The sequence below is a fragment of the Tachysurus fulvidraco genome, chromosome 4 (assembly GCF_022655615.1).
Source record: "Tachysurus fulvidraco isolate hzauxx_2018 chromosome 4, HZAU_PFXX_2.0, whole genome shotgun sequence".
Taxonomy (NCBI): Eukaryota; Metazoa; Chordata; class Actinopteri; order Siluriformes; family Bagridae; genus Tachysurus; species Tachysurus fulvidraco.
In genome coordinates, this window is record NC_062521.1 from 28,139,128 (window position 1) to 28,154,125 (window position 14,998).

Sequence of the window (14,998 nt, forward strand, 5' to 3'; positions counted from 1 at the left end):
TACTCGTCATTATCTTCAAAATGAAATCCTACAAGAATCTATTCTCAAATCTTTTCTAAAAATATACATATCTTTTATTTACTTATTATTTTTTGTGTGATTAGCGCATACAAAGTTTTTCACAGCATGTTATCGTGTGCACACAATGTGCTTTGTCGTATTCTACAAGACCAACAAAAAAAATAATGGACGACATTTCATGTGCGTTCAAGATTATTGGTTTCCGTTCTATTATGGTTTCCATTAGGTTTTGTTTGTTGCAAGAATTCTGGTATAAAGTACATAAAAATGGCACAAAACATTATAACTACAGTGTCTCAAGTTTGAGTTCTGCTTCCTCACATGGCTCTTGGCCTTGGTGTGTGTGTGTGTGTGTGTGTGTGTGTGTGTGTGTGTGTGTGTGTGTGTGTGTGTGTGTGTGTGTGTGTGTGTGTGTGTGTGTGTGTGGCAGTTCTAGTGTTTTCATTATTGAGCTCTTCTCTTCTACCGTGGCCAGCACACCAGAATGTCTTAACAAGAATTAGGCAAATGAGACAGCCAATCAAAAAGCCATGAAAATAGGAAAAGGAAATGATGAGGAAAGTGCACACTCACCCGCAGGGTAATGACTGGAGGCTACTGCAGTGTGATTCACTGTAAGTCATTATTTAAATGACTCACAGTCCTTTTTTTTCCCCTGAGTGGTGTGTATTGATGTCTGGGGTCATAAAAGTGAAACTTTCAGCCTGAGACTGAACACAGACTAATCGTATAACAGTGGTATTTTTCTTCATATATATATATATATATATATATATATATATATATATATACATATATATATATATATATATATATATATATATGTATGTATCTATATATATGTTTTTTTTTTTTTGTGTGTGTGTGTGTGTGTGTGTGTGTGTGTGTGTGTGTGTGTGTGTGTGTGTAATGAGTGTTTAATTCCTAAAAGTTTCCTTGGATTTGGTCAGGTGTAATCTGTTCCCAGCAGCAGTCCTATCACACATTTCATAGCTTCAGGAAGCCTCCGTTAGATGATCGACTGAATAATATGGAGTGAAGATACACCTTCGTATCACTTCCCTCACATCACACCACCGATCACACACAGAGTCATGTTCTACACAAGAGGAATATAGTCTAACGTCATGCATATTCAACATGTAAAGAATCATTAAATCTCCTTTAGTAACATATTAAACTTTGCTCACTTCTGTTGTAAAGAAAAGTGTAAAGTAACACCCAAAGTCCTGATGTTATAAGCTTTATGTGTCAGGGACGCGGGGATAAAATAGACCCAAATGCAGGATAGCTAAAAGAAAACAGGGTTTATTAATTAAAAAAAAACACGAAACAGGGCAAAGACAACACCAGACACGACTAGAACGAAGACAACAGGGGATTCTGCGCTGCTCAAGGCAACACAGCTCAACTAAATACTAATAACAATCAGACACATGAGGAACAGGTGTACAGAGGCGGGGAGGAAGAGACAAGGGCGGGGCAGACATGTCACACCAAACAAACATAAACAAAAGCACATGGCCAAAGTCCTGACATTATGTATTCGCTATTATACAGCAGCCTGGGAAATCCCATCACCCCACCTGAATGCTTACAGGCAGAGAAAAACAAAGAAAAAATCATGTTTTGGGCCCAAATTAGGTCTTTGTGTCTATAATACACCTCAGTTTTAAGAGCTAACAAATTTCACCAAAAACATCACATCACAGGATTTGATTTACTTTTTTTCTTCCAAAGATCACGTCGTTAAAGAAACCAGTTTAACGAACACGGCGGCGCATTCCACTTAAAGACTCGAGTCTGATCGGTTCGGATACTAATCGAATGGAGGTCGTTAAAACCTCTGCAAGCCGAAGAGGTTCAGAACGCTATCAATTTACTTCTAAGTGAGATCTGTAGAAAGAGAAAGACATTTCAGTGCAGGAACCTTTTCAGAACAGTTTACTAGAGCTTTTCCCAGACCACCACACAAACGCAGTTGATTAGCATGCTTAATAATTGGCTTGAATGAATTAGCCCAATTTAGACATTTCCTCACTTAGCGCTGGCCCGCGGAGCTCATAAACTCATCACGCGGCTCGCTCATCGGCAGCGTGGGAGGCATGTCAGACTACCTTATACATCACAGCTCCATATGGTGCATCATGTATGACGGGGAAATTAAAACAACACACATCCAGCCGGAGCTGTTTATCATACGAATACAACACAGACACAGAGATGCAGATCTGCTCTTTATTAACACATCTATCACATCTTTCATACACAATATGAGCTGTGTGTGTTTGTGTGTGTGTGTGTGTGTGTGTGTGATAGGATGGTTAGATTGCACATTCAAGTCAGTGTGTGTGTGTGTGTTTGCGTACAGATTCGCAACGCAGCATCAGGGTTGTGTATCGACTCCAAACACGGCTCGACAGGAACAGAGCTCCGTCTGGACAGCTGCCTGAAAGAGGGAGCCGAGAGAACCTGGGCACATGAACAGGTGACACAGCACTTCTCATTCAGGCAGTCAATCTATCACCAAACACCTTGTTAGCACCTTCTTACTACTGAAACCTGAATTCTCAACTCTGTAACTCAAACACTGTGTTAGTACTGAATCCTGAATGCTCAGCTCTGTAGCTGAAACACTGCCTTACTGCTGAATACTGAATCTTTAGCTCTATAACTCACAGTCTTTTTGCTGACTGTTCAGAGTAGCTCATTTTATCTGATCTTTATAAGGAAAATGTAAAAGCTGCCATTAAGAGCAGACTCTTAATACGGCTGTGATATAAAGACCCTCGTTAACTGGAGGAGCTGTTAGATTAGGATTGGATCTAAACACTGAAGGAAGTTGGATCTTCTGGAGTGACGCCACTACAAAACTCAATTGTTCCTCATCAGAATGAGAATTTCGTTTACTATATAAATACAAAAATGAATTAAAGAAGAAATCAGTGCAGAACGTTCAGGATAATAAGACATTGAGGAACAGGAGCATTTTTTTAACGCTGCGATAAAGTCTTGAACATACAGTAGGTCTGTTTAACATCTTGAACATACAGTAGGTCTGTTTATTCTAAAACAAATATAAGATTCTTGCATTGATTTCTAGACATTTAAACAAACTTCAATGAATTTTGTTCAGTCGTTTGTTCATTTATAAACATTCATAATTAACGAAAATTAAGTTGTACATTATTAAGTTTTGTATTTAATAAAGACAAAATGTTATACTTTATTAATGTGCTTGCTAAAGCACATTCTTATTATCTTGCATACTTATTATTATTATTATTATTATTATTATTATTATTATTATTATTATTATTATTATAATTCCGGACACTTTTGTGTCACACTTCCGTGACTGAAAGACAGAGAGAGTGAGAGAAAGAGAGACAGTGTGAGAGAGAGAAAGAGAGAGAGTGACAGAGAGAGACAGTGACTGAAAGAGAGAGAGAGAGAGAGAGAGAGAGAGAGTGACAGTGAGATGGAGGGAGAGAGAGAGTGACAGTGAGATGGAGAGAAGAGAGAGAGAGGGAAAGAGACAGTGAGAGAAAGAGAGCACTTAATGAAATCAGGAATAAAGGAGACTGAATATTCAGTTACTCGTCAGTTCTCCTGGCAGCACAGGACATGATGTTACATAAACAATCAGAACATAACAAATTATCCAGCAAATTAAAATTATTTCCTGTATAAATCAGTTTTTGTAACAGTATTTGGCCGAATGCGTGTCGTGATGACGTCACTCGAGGCATCTCGACCCGAATCTGTGGAAGATCTGCCGTCATTTTGCAAACTTATAAAACTCCCAGTTTAAAACTACAGTGAAACCCTGAAGCGAGTGACCGAGCGCACCACTATCCAGCCGTACCATCTGCCTTTAGTGCTTCTTAAACTTCAGATTTGATTTAGAACGATAAAAAAATACATGCACTCATATTTCTCATATTTTCCATATTTTTCTGTTTCAGCTAGAAGCAGCTCTTATATACTGTATGCTGGTGCTCGGTGTAGATGTAGTGAGGAACGTGTGCATCATCTCGCCACTTATAATTAAATAAACCACGGTGCACCGTACGGGAAGTTGAGGGTGAACTAAGGCACAGGAATAAATTAGAGAAAAACTAAAGCCACGATAACGAGCACATGGCAGTGTTGCCATGGCAGCTGAGATACAAACCAGGGAGAACGGTTGTAGCTTCACGCAACAGGAAGCTAAAATAACAAGGACTGAATTACTAAATATAAAAAAAAATAAATGCATTGCTGATATACACATTTACTCTTTTACAGTACAAAGTCGTCATGAATGCTCGCTCGCTCGCTCTCTCTCTCTCTCTCTCTCTCTCTCTCTCTCTCTCTCTCTCTCTCTCTCATGTGTGTGTTTTCTGGCTCTCGTTTTAGATCTTCACCTTTGGCTGGAGGGAGGACATCAGGCCCGGGGATCCTCTGCACACCAGGAAGTTGTGTTTCGACGCCATCTCTCAAAGCAGCCCTGTCACTCTATACGACTGCCATGGCATGAGGGGCAACCAGCACTGGAGCTACCGCAGGGTATCTCTCTCTCTCTCTCTCTCTCTCTCTCTCACACACACACACACACACACACACACACACACAATACACTGAAAAACCTAAAAATGTATTCACTTTTTTTTCCACATAGAAACTGAACCTAGAGAATGTCCAATAGATATTAGTGAGATTGTGGAACTATCAAGCCTCAGGAGAAAAAAAATAGAACACTAAAATAGAAGAAAGTAGGGTAAAAAAACATGGCTGTATTCTAGCTGCTGCTGCCCCACTTGCCTCCTGTATACTGCACTTGTAATATTTCAGGTAAACTTTATAACAGTAAGTAAGTTTCAACGTTATGAACAAAAGAGAAACGTGCTTTAACGTCAGCTGCTGTAATATAAGAACTTTAAATGTAACCGTAAACGGATAAAATCTGTGTGATGAAAGAAAAGCTCTATAAGTGGAATAAAACATTGGGAGTCTTATAAGGAGGTAATCAGGTTTTACGTGATGGTCGTTACTACTGATGCTTCATCACCGATTACTTTCCTGTAACAGCATCACCAGGTGAAGAATAATACACAAGATACATGTTAATACACACTTCTGTCAGGACCGCTTTGTCAAATGAGAATTTAGTAGATGATATGCATACAGTTAGTGTTGGCGGTATGGTTCTGTTCTGGGCAGGAATCCACGCGCCCGTCCGTGCGCATGCGTGGGCCGAGCGGGGAGAGCAGCGACTAGAAAATATAACAGAACCATTAATCATGCATAGAGGTTGCGTTTAATTTTTTTGTTTGTTTTTTTTTATATATATTTTTTGCATAAATAAATAAATAAATAAATAAATTCAATAAATAATTAAATAATTAGAGAAAATATGTGGAGATTTAAGACGTAAACCTGTACAACGAACACAGGTTCCGGCATGGTGGAGTTGGGGTTGGAGGAGGGAGTTTAAGTCGCAGAAGCAGCGACGCGCTAGAAAGCGGCTCAGTGAATGGGAATTTAAATGGTCGGGTAATATGGATGTCGTAACCGGATTGGTGCGCGTCAGCTGATGCACACTTGATGACGTGGTCTACCAGAACTGACACGATGCTTGATACACATACTAGTGCATAACAAATAACTAGCACAACACACACACAACAGCGGCAAATCAGTAGGGGTTTTCCGCACATTAACCAGCATCTCACACACACACACACACACACACACACACACACACACACACACACACACACACACACACACACACACACACACTTTTTCTTTTACTGATAAACATTAACTCTTGAGTTAAATGAGAACAGATTTTTCTCACCAACAACAAAAAAAGTGAATATCAACAGTGAACTCATTTAAGTTACATGATGTAATTACTTCCACTCCCACTTCACATTGGTGCATTATCAGGGGGCATTAAGGGGTAGAAAGATAAATAGCACACCCCGGTGATCTAGTTTTAACACCGTACGGCACGGCAGTGTATTTTTATGTGAAGTGAAATATGCGCGCCTCATCGCTCAGAGCGTGCTCAATAATGCCGAGCTCTTTGTGGCATTGCTGCAGGCTTAGAGCAGGAGCAGGTGGATGCTTTATTACGAAGAACCCAGCACAGCCGTGCTCTCTGCTCCGAGCGCACATTACAGCTCGCCCATAAATGATGGAGGCTGATGCCATGGTCGTGTTCCTCCAGCCTCCCAGCTAGATAATATGAGCGAACAGCCAGCCATTTCCTCTCTCCGAGGGCATGAAGGGCCCGACTAGAGAAATCACCGTCATTGTAGGATAGGTCAATGACGGCGCTGCACAAAGGCAATATACACTTGAAAGGACAGAGGTGGAGGCTGGCGGTGGAGGAGCCCGAGGCGCATGGAGCAATAAATCAACCTGGAGAGAGCAGAACAGGGCAACAGCCCATGCCTCCAGGCATCTTCCTCTCCTACCTCTCCTACCCTTGTCTCTCCTTTATATACTCACTTCCTTACATGTATATACACACACCGAATCCGTAGCATACCATATCTCGCATAGCTCGCCCACTCTAGAGAGAGACTCTTCTAGCGCGAGATCTAGAGGCTGGCGGCATATCTAGAGGGACGTCATGACCGGATATATCAGCTCCTCACTCTCTCGCTCTCTCTCTCTAGAACTTCTATCTCTCTCTATCTCCTCACTCTCCACCCCCCCCCCTCTCTCTCTCTCTCTCTCTCTCTCTCTCTCTCTCTCTCTCTCTCTCCCTCTGTATGCACTCTTACTGGTGCTTTCACTGAGATTTTGCACTAGGCTGATTCCCAAGCTCCCAACCTCAAACCATGAAATGAAGTCAGCATTAATGATTAAAAAAGAGGAAAAAAAAAGCTTTTGGCCCCCCAGTTCCATCCCTGTAATCTGACTGAAGGGGGATGTGAGATAAGAGCCGGATTAAACCCCATGTGCCTCTTCTTTACTTGTGATTATTTATTTATTTACTATATCTATGGTGTTTTATTAAATTTCTCTCTCTTTCTGTCTCTCTCTCTCTCTCTCTCTCTCTCTCTCTCTCTCTCTCTCTCTCTCTCTCTCTCTCTCTCGTGGATGCAGGATAAGTCTCTTCACCACCCAGTGAGCAGCGGTTGCATGGACTGCAGTCCCTCCGATAAACGGATTTTCATGAACAAGTGCAACCCCGAGTCGGCAACGCAGCAGTGGCTATTCCAGAGAGTCAACATCACCATTCTGGACAAATTCAACAGCGCCACCACTTCCTAGGACCCTCAGAAACACAGCCAGCCAGTGGACTGGCTCCCAGAATCCTTAGCGAGGGGGGTAGATTTACTTAGTGTCTGAGTGTGGCCCCCCCTACATCCTCCCCCTCCTCCCAAATGCCCACACGTGCAGAAGCGGACGAGGAAGGGGCGGCTAGTGAGCGAGGGAACTGTATGGGCCGAATCTGGAAGACTGATGCGACACTCAGATGGCTTGCAGGTCAAGGAGAACCTGTTCGCAGCCAACCTCTCTCTCTCTCTCTCTCTCTCTCTCTCTCTCTCTCTCGTTCTTTTTCTCAGCTTGGCCCCAGTCATTTCTAACACACCGAACAACAGTTCTCTGTTTAAATATCGTTCCTCTTCACTCTCTCGATAGCGCATGGTGGATTTGTTCTATACCAGAGACCAGAAGTGACGTTTTAGCATCTCTGTGGTTCTGAGGACGTCTGTTCGAAACTGTATATTTATTTCTATTTATTTGGTCGTATTTTTGCAAGGATAAATTATTATGTGTGTAATTGACTTTGTTTAACCTCTACCAAGGGTAAGGCTAAAAATCAGATTTGCCCCACAGAGCTGGAGATGACAGGATTAAATGTTTTCTTTTTTCCAGAGAGAATCATGCCCTTTCCTGCCCTTGTTCCTACCATCGGAATTCTAAATAAAGCAAAAAAAAAAAACGAGTAAGAATGTGCATACTTATAAACTCATTTACTCAGAAATCCATATTCTCTTTATTATACAGAGTAACAGTTCAAAATGTTTCGTTATATTTTTACCGTCTCTATGTCTGTCTATCATTAGAAGTGAGCCAAAAAAAAAAGATATCACAATTAATCCTTTCCAGTTGATTGCCGATACGTTTTTGTACTGCATGTATTTATGCAAATGAGCCTGCATCTAATTAAATATGCATACATTTGCATGCTAAATAACACCAGATCAGATGTTATCAGAATTAAAATGTTGTTATTATTTATTTATGAAGCCTTGAACAGAATAGCATTTTTGGAATAGATTTTTTTGAATTATTTTTTGTAATTAGAAAAAAAGGCCCTACACTGTTAAGCAAAATGTTTTATTCTGTTGTTTTTTTTTTTTTCAGAATAGAGTTTAATTTAAATTCAACAACATAATGAGAGCAGGAATGCAGAACCTAGAGATTTTTGACTTGATGGGTTTTTTTGGGGGAGCTTTTTGCTATATGTAAAGATTTGTCTCCCTCTGCTGGTCATTTAGGAACAGTACACCCAGTCACAGGTAAGTGCACAGGTAAGTGTTCAGCTTGCTTTTTTATTAAAATGTGTATAAAAGCAACCGATGTTCAGTGCCATGTTGAGTAAACTGTTAGTAACGGTGAAGGTTTCAGGTGATACTATGAATCAATCTACACCCACAAAGAGCCATTCTTCGTGGTGTGATATCCGTGATAGACAGCCCTTGTATTTATCCAATCATCTTGTAAACACACAGCAGGAGTCTACTGCTCTGGAGCCTGGATCTGATTCAGGTGCATCCTGACTGACAAATCATTCTAATCTGAGGAAGGAAAACATCAACAGGATATGTGTGTAATTCCGCCATGTGTTTTTCTTCGGTTACAGAGCACCAGATGCAGCACTTTTTTGTCTTAAACTTTTGTGGGTGTTGTGATTTTTATGTGTAGATACATTTACATTTTCTAAACCCTGGTTAAATATGGGGGGGGGGGGGGGCACAGTGGCTTAGTGGTTAGCATGCTCGCCTCACACCTCCAGGGTTGGGGGTTTGATTCCCACCTCCACCTTGTGTATGTGGAGTTTGCATGTTCTCCCCGGTTTCCTCCGGGTACTCTAGTTTCCTCCCCGGTCCAAAGACATGCATGGTAGGTTGATTGGCATCTCTGGAAAATTGTCCATAGTGTGTGAGTGAATGAGAGAGTGTGTGTGTGTGTGTGTGTGTGCCCTGTGATGGGTTGGCACTCCGTCCAGGGTGTATCCTGCCTTGATGCCCGATGACGCCTGAGACCCAAGAAGTTCAGATAAGTGGTAGAAAATGAGTGAGTGAGTGAGTGGTTATATATGGATGGTATAAATCCCTGTGTGTGTATGTGTGTGTGTTTGTGTGTGTGTGTGTGTGTGTGTGTGTGTGTGTGTGTGTGTGTGTGTGTGTGTCTGCACGCATTCTGAAACCTACCAAAAAGCCACCTAACGAAGTATGTTGTAGCATTTGCCATAAACATCTTTGTCATGAAGTCATCCCTTCCTTGAATATTTTCACCAAATTGGCAGCAGTTCTAAGTGTACCTAGGCACCAAGAGTACCTGAATCGTGTCTGAGAACTTTCGACCTCATATATCAATCTTTCATTTTAGTCTAAAATCTAAATCTTCATCTGTGTGCAATTTTTAACTGTATGATTAACTGTCACCCCTTTTAAGGGGTGCCAATACTTTTGCACTAGCCGAATACCCAGTTTTATTTGCAGTTTACTTCGAGTGCTTTCTTTGAGTCACGAGTGCTAAACTATATTTGTTGTTTAAATAATCCTGTGCATCATTTTCGAAAGCTCCTGTGAGGGGTTTTTTGTGTTTTTTAATACAAGCGATAGATGTCAGTCATCCGTAAATATCCAGCGACGCCCACAAAAATCCATGAAAGGGCAAAGCTGAAAATGACAACTAAATAGTAACAGAGCCCCTTCGTCACATGGCATGTGCTAAACCATCTGTCTACCACAGAAACAGATTAACTGTTACTCTTTTATAGGGTGCCATTACTTTTGCCCGCATCGAATGGCTAGTCTTATTTGGATTTGTTTTCGATTGCTTTCTTTGAGTCTTTTTAAAATGCTCCTGTGAATGATTTACGGATCAGTTTGTTTTTTTTTATCTAATTTGATAAATGAGGCATAATGTCATGAGGAACTGGACTCACAATAGTACATGAGCCCTGAGAAGTCTTCAGAGATGATCGCTGCACTCACGTCACTGGAGAATTCCACCACATGCAACTAAGGAAAGTGTCTTAGGAATTGAGCAGTGCAGTACAGGTCTAGCTTTCGAGGAGATCGCCGATCGAACAGAACGACCAGAACCACAAGCACGAGTGACCTGATAGTGAGCAGATTGTGATACTTGAGGTGAAGCCACCAGTGTGTGCCAACATCCAACAAAATCAGCAATGGACACTAAGCTCTTGCTTGGCTTAAATTTTCGTGACACATGCGAAGATTTAGCGGCCTCAAACCCCGAATCGTGTATTTCAGCTAAGTCGAGTTGCTTATTTCTTTTATAAAGTGACTAATGCTGCTGTCTGGGCTTCTTGTTCTGTTTGTCACCGGTGTGGGCGTTAGCAAGCTGTCGGGGCTGCAGTGTCTGGGTCAGATTTCACTGATTTCACAAATATGCCAGTCGAGGACACCGTGTCAGCACCAATGTCACCGCACACTCGGCACGGGAGATGTCCGAGCCGGACATCGCTCCATGCCAATGCGGTGCATTTTCGTCTCTACAAGCACGAGGTTTACAGCATGACTCGGTTTATCACCGGGTGGAATAACAAGGGGTCCGTTATACCGTGTTATGTGATGCTGAATCAACGCGAGTCTCCAAGCTGTGGATTAGCAGAACTCTAGCTCCCTTTACAGACTAAACCAAGAGCACAGGAGTGGTATGATGAGAGCAAAACCACTCTGTCAGACTAGTGGCACACAGCCACAGACACTCTAGTCAGTTAGATGAGGAATACTCTGAGCGGATAGTGCTGAGAGTGCGGAGTAGTGATCAGCAGAAAGCCCTGACTTCAGCAGCAGAATTGCAATCTAGCAGATTTCAGCTAAGTTATCAAGTCAAGCTCAACAGTGGTCGACGGAATACAGTCTGAGCACTCTAGCAGCATGTAGCCTCAGAGCTAATGCTTGGCTATGCGATGTCTGACGTGTACAATTCTCTGAAGAGAAACAACCCTTTCTGGCATGGAGAATTAACAGCAATGTCTATGTTTACTGCAGAGAAAAATACAGAGAAAGATAACTAGACAAAAGCATAGTAAGAGAAAGATGATACTAACAACAGAAACCAACAAGTTTTCAGGCGCCTCAAGAGTTTATGAGGAAAAATACACTAAGCATGGCAGAAGAGGAGAGAGGAAATAATAGGAGTCTTTTTTTTTCTACTACCACCGACTTTGGGGAACAGTTTAAGTTAATACGAGTGAAAAAGAGCATTGCGATTCATCGAGAACGTTGGTTTAGAGGCCTGGCTTTCATTTTGGAATAGTTTTGTGTGCTTTAGCTAATAGCACAGGCTAACCGGAGTCCGGCTAAGACAGAGCTGGATACTCTGAGCAGTATTTTAGTTAATGAATCCCAGTGCCTACCCCATGTATTTATGCTGTACTATAAACCATGAAGCACACTTCTGCTTTTTATATAAAAAAGGGTTAAACATAGAGCTAGATGCTAATTGATTTGTTGACTATCATTTTCTCTAATCTGTGTGTTTTCACGTCTGTGTGTAAGCAGGACGGGGTCAGAAATCCGTGCTGAGCGTTTGAGTCTCTTTAAGTCTTCGTCTCAGATTTACGCTCTCATGTGTTTGATCATCTTGTTTGTGAACACACATTTGCTGTAATATTCCTGTGATCAAATACTCTTTCCCTGCAATTTTCAGGCACTTCAAAGAGGAAACAGGATCCTCCTCGGAAAAATACAGATTAAATCGGATCCCGTTTGAAACGTTCCTGAGCTACTACTACGTCATTATGATTCCAGACAGCGATCCTCCGCTGACCGGTCGACTGACACATGACTGCTCATCCATTTTCACAATTTATCTTCAGAGTTGGGTTTTAAAAATAGCTTTTATTGCCATTCATGAAGCATGTGTGTCAATATGTTATAACTGTAAATGAATGTAGGGCTATTTTCACCTGATACTACTGTCATTAGTCTAAATGAAGTGTTGCATGGTGTGTTATGATTATATGGACTACTGTTTGGATTAGTTACCAGAAATTTGCTGTTTTCACATTTCTAATGGCTTGAATCTACGATATGCTAATTATTTGAGGATAAAATGGACTCGTTCACGATTAGTGTCACCGGTCCAGCTACTGAAATAAACCCACATGGACACAAGGAGGATTAGGAGCCCAGGAACTGGGAGGTATCCTCTTTACCACCATGCCACCAACACACACACTCTCTCTCTCTCTCTCTCTCTCTCTCTCTCTCTCTCTCTCTCTCTCTCTCTCTCTCTCTCTCTCTCTCTCTGTTCACTGTGATGTCCACCAGAGGGCAGTAAACAAAGCCACTATCACTACAGCTACATTAATGTTAATGTTAATAAAGTTTTACAGTCAAAGTCATTTAGATAAATCTCGGTGCTATGTGAGTTTATAGTGTAAATTCAGACCTGCTTTGTGAGAAAGCACTTCTTGTTTTCACACCTACTTCCTTAAAGCACTGGAAGCGCTCTCGGGCCGCTAAAAACTTGACCACTAAAAATGATCTCTGCTGAAAGGAGCCACAAACGAACCAGGGCGTCTGAATACGGTTCATTTCTGGGTTTTATTGATTGTTCTGTGAGATTTTTATGAACATGAAGACAAACCAGTCTGCTTTGTGTTTCATTATGCTAGAAGAACATCAAACCTCGACATGCATAGCTGCTATCATCTATCACTGGTCAGTACACATAATTGAGCATCAGTATTCTATTTCTTTTAATATTATTTTTTTTTATTATTAACTATTTAAATGTAGTTGTATAAGGACGAGCAGACCGGATTTATATTTCACTGTAAGGTGTATGCTGTATTTATATCTGGAAAGCTCTGGTCCATGGGAATGTGTGGTCTCATAAGGAGACACTCAAATTACTAATATTTGGATAAAGGATGAGAGTGTGTGTGTGTGTGTGTGTGTGTGTGTGTGTGTGTGTGTGTGTGTGTGTGTGTGTGTGTGTGTGTGTGTGTGCCCTGCAATGGGTTAGCACTCCATCCAGGGTGTATCCTGCCTCGATGCCTGATGACAGCTGGGATAGGCACAGGCTCCCCGTGACCTGAGAAGTTTGGATAAGCGGTAGAAAATGAATGAATAGGTGAATGAATGAATGAATAAAGGATTGTATTAAACTTTTACTATCATCAATTTGTCTCAATGAGCACTTACCTTGCTCCCTGAGAGGAGGAGGGACCAGTCGATCAGAGCTAGAAGATCTGAGGGATTGAGGTGCAATGAGACGAGTGTATCAGTGTTTTTACTCTGATGCGTGCAACAGTGGGGTGGTGTAGGAGAACTTAGGCAGAGTTTCTCTGGTGTAAGTTTGTAAGAGGTCAAGAGGAAGGCCACAGACGAGATATATGGGTGTGTTAAAAGGGAACATGAAGTTAATTGGTGCGAAAGTAGAGGATGCCAAGGATGGAGGTGGAAGGTGAGTGGAAGCAGATGTTTCACTGTGGCGACAACTAACGGAAAAAAGCCGTAAGTAGAAGAAGTAGTAGAAGAAGAAAAAACTGGGTTTGAGTTCATAAGTGGAACAGCAAGTGGTCTAAGGCAACAAAAATGCTGAGATCATTTGAATCCGGTTCCAATTCTAGTTCACACGCTGTTCACACCCTGTGAGGATCCTGAAGCATCTAGAGATCTACCAGCTCCAGTTGGACTCTGCAGTACTAAAGAGGAGATGCACACTCCATGTGGACAACAACCTCCTCATCAATACAACATTTATCAGACTGTATATTTATAAAAACACCCCCCAGTGTCACCCAGATGAGGATGAGGTTCCCCTTTGAGTCTGGTTCCTCTCAAGGTTTCTTCCTTTACCATCTAAGGGAGTTTTTCCTCCCCACAGTCACCTGAGTCACCTCAGACTTGCTCATTGGGGATAAATACATACACATTTAAATATCTCTAATATTCATCTTGAATTTTGTATTCTATTAATCTTTATATTATTCTTTATATTAACCTTTTGTTCTATGTTCATGTTCTGTAAAGCCGCTTTGAGACGATGTCAGTTGTAAAAAGCGCTATACAAATTTAACAAATTTTAATTGAATTGAACTATTACATATTAAGTGAACTATACAAATAAGACCCAGCGACTGCTGTTAAATAGAAAATTATTGGACTGAATGAGCTGATGTAACTTAATGAATTTATGAGATGTTTGTTTGTTTGTTTGTTTGTTTATTAACCTAATAAACAGCGTCAGAGTTCTCACAGTTTACTCACCCAGAAAGCCAACACAGGCAAGTTCATCTCAACAGTCACATCACTGACCTAACAAAGAATTACTTCAAATCTTGAATCTGGTAGGAACATGGTCATTTGATCCCCGTCTAAACAGCTTATGTATGCTACGCTAAGCTACGCTAGATTGTATATTTGCAGTTAAACAACTGTCAAATTGTAAGCTAATAACTTAAAGCTGGTGGTTTAGAGGGAATCATCACTGCAAATCAAAGTTCTTCTGACTGATCGCTTTTATCGTATGGTGAAACATATCTATCCTGATAGGTGTGGTCTCTTCTTGGATGGCTTGTTCTTTAACAAGGATGAAAACTAAGCTGTGGCCTTCACACTTTTTGGAGAGACGCTATCCAGGACCATCATCAATACGTAACAGAGGGAAGGTCTTTACATCTGTGTAGAATCCATAGTACAGCAAACATCTCAATAAGACATAGTTTTATGTGTGTGTTTGTGTGTGTGTTTGA

At 41.2% G+C, this 14,998-nt stretch overlaps 1 protein-coding gene across 2 annotated transcripts in view; it reads left to right on the forward strand.

Moving 5' to 3' along the window:
• The window catches only part of galntl6 (polypeptide N-acetylgalactosaminyltransferase like 6), a 249,528-nt gene that overhangs the window by 231,489 nt on the left and 3,041 nt on the right, over positions 1–14,998 (forward strand). Inside the window, exons 11-13 of one of the 2 annotated variants that reach the window (XR_007140295.1) lie at positions 2,393–2,509; positions 4,423–4,572; positions 7,129–7,578. Coding sequence is in view for 1 of the 2 variants with exons in the window: in XM_047811906.1 (XP_047667862.1) it covers positions 2,393–2,509; positions 4,423–4,572; positions 7,129–7,296 (435 nt within the window). In the remaining variant the exon portion in view is untranslated. Of the gene's footprint in view, positions 1–2,392; positions 2,510–4,422; positions 4,573–7,128; positions 7,979–14,998 lie in introns of those variants that run through there. The other variant, XM_047811906.1, reaches the window with a different exon arrangement.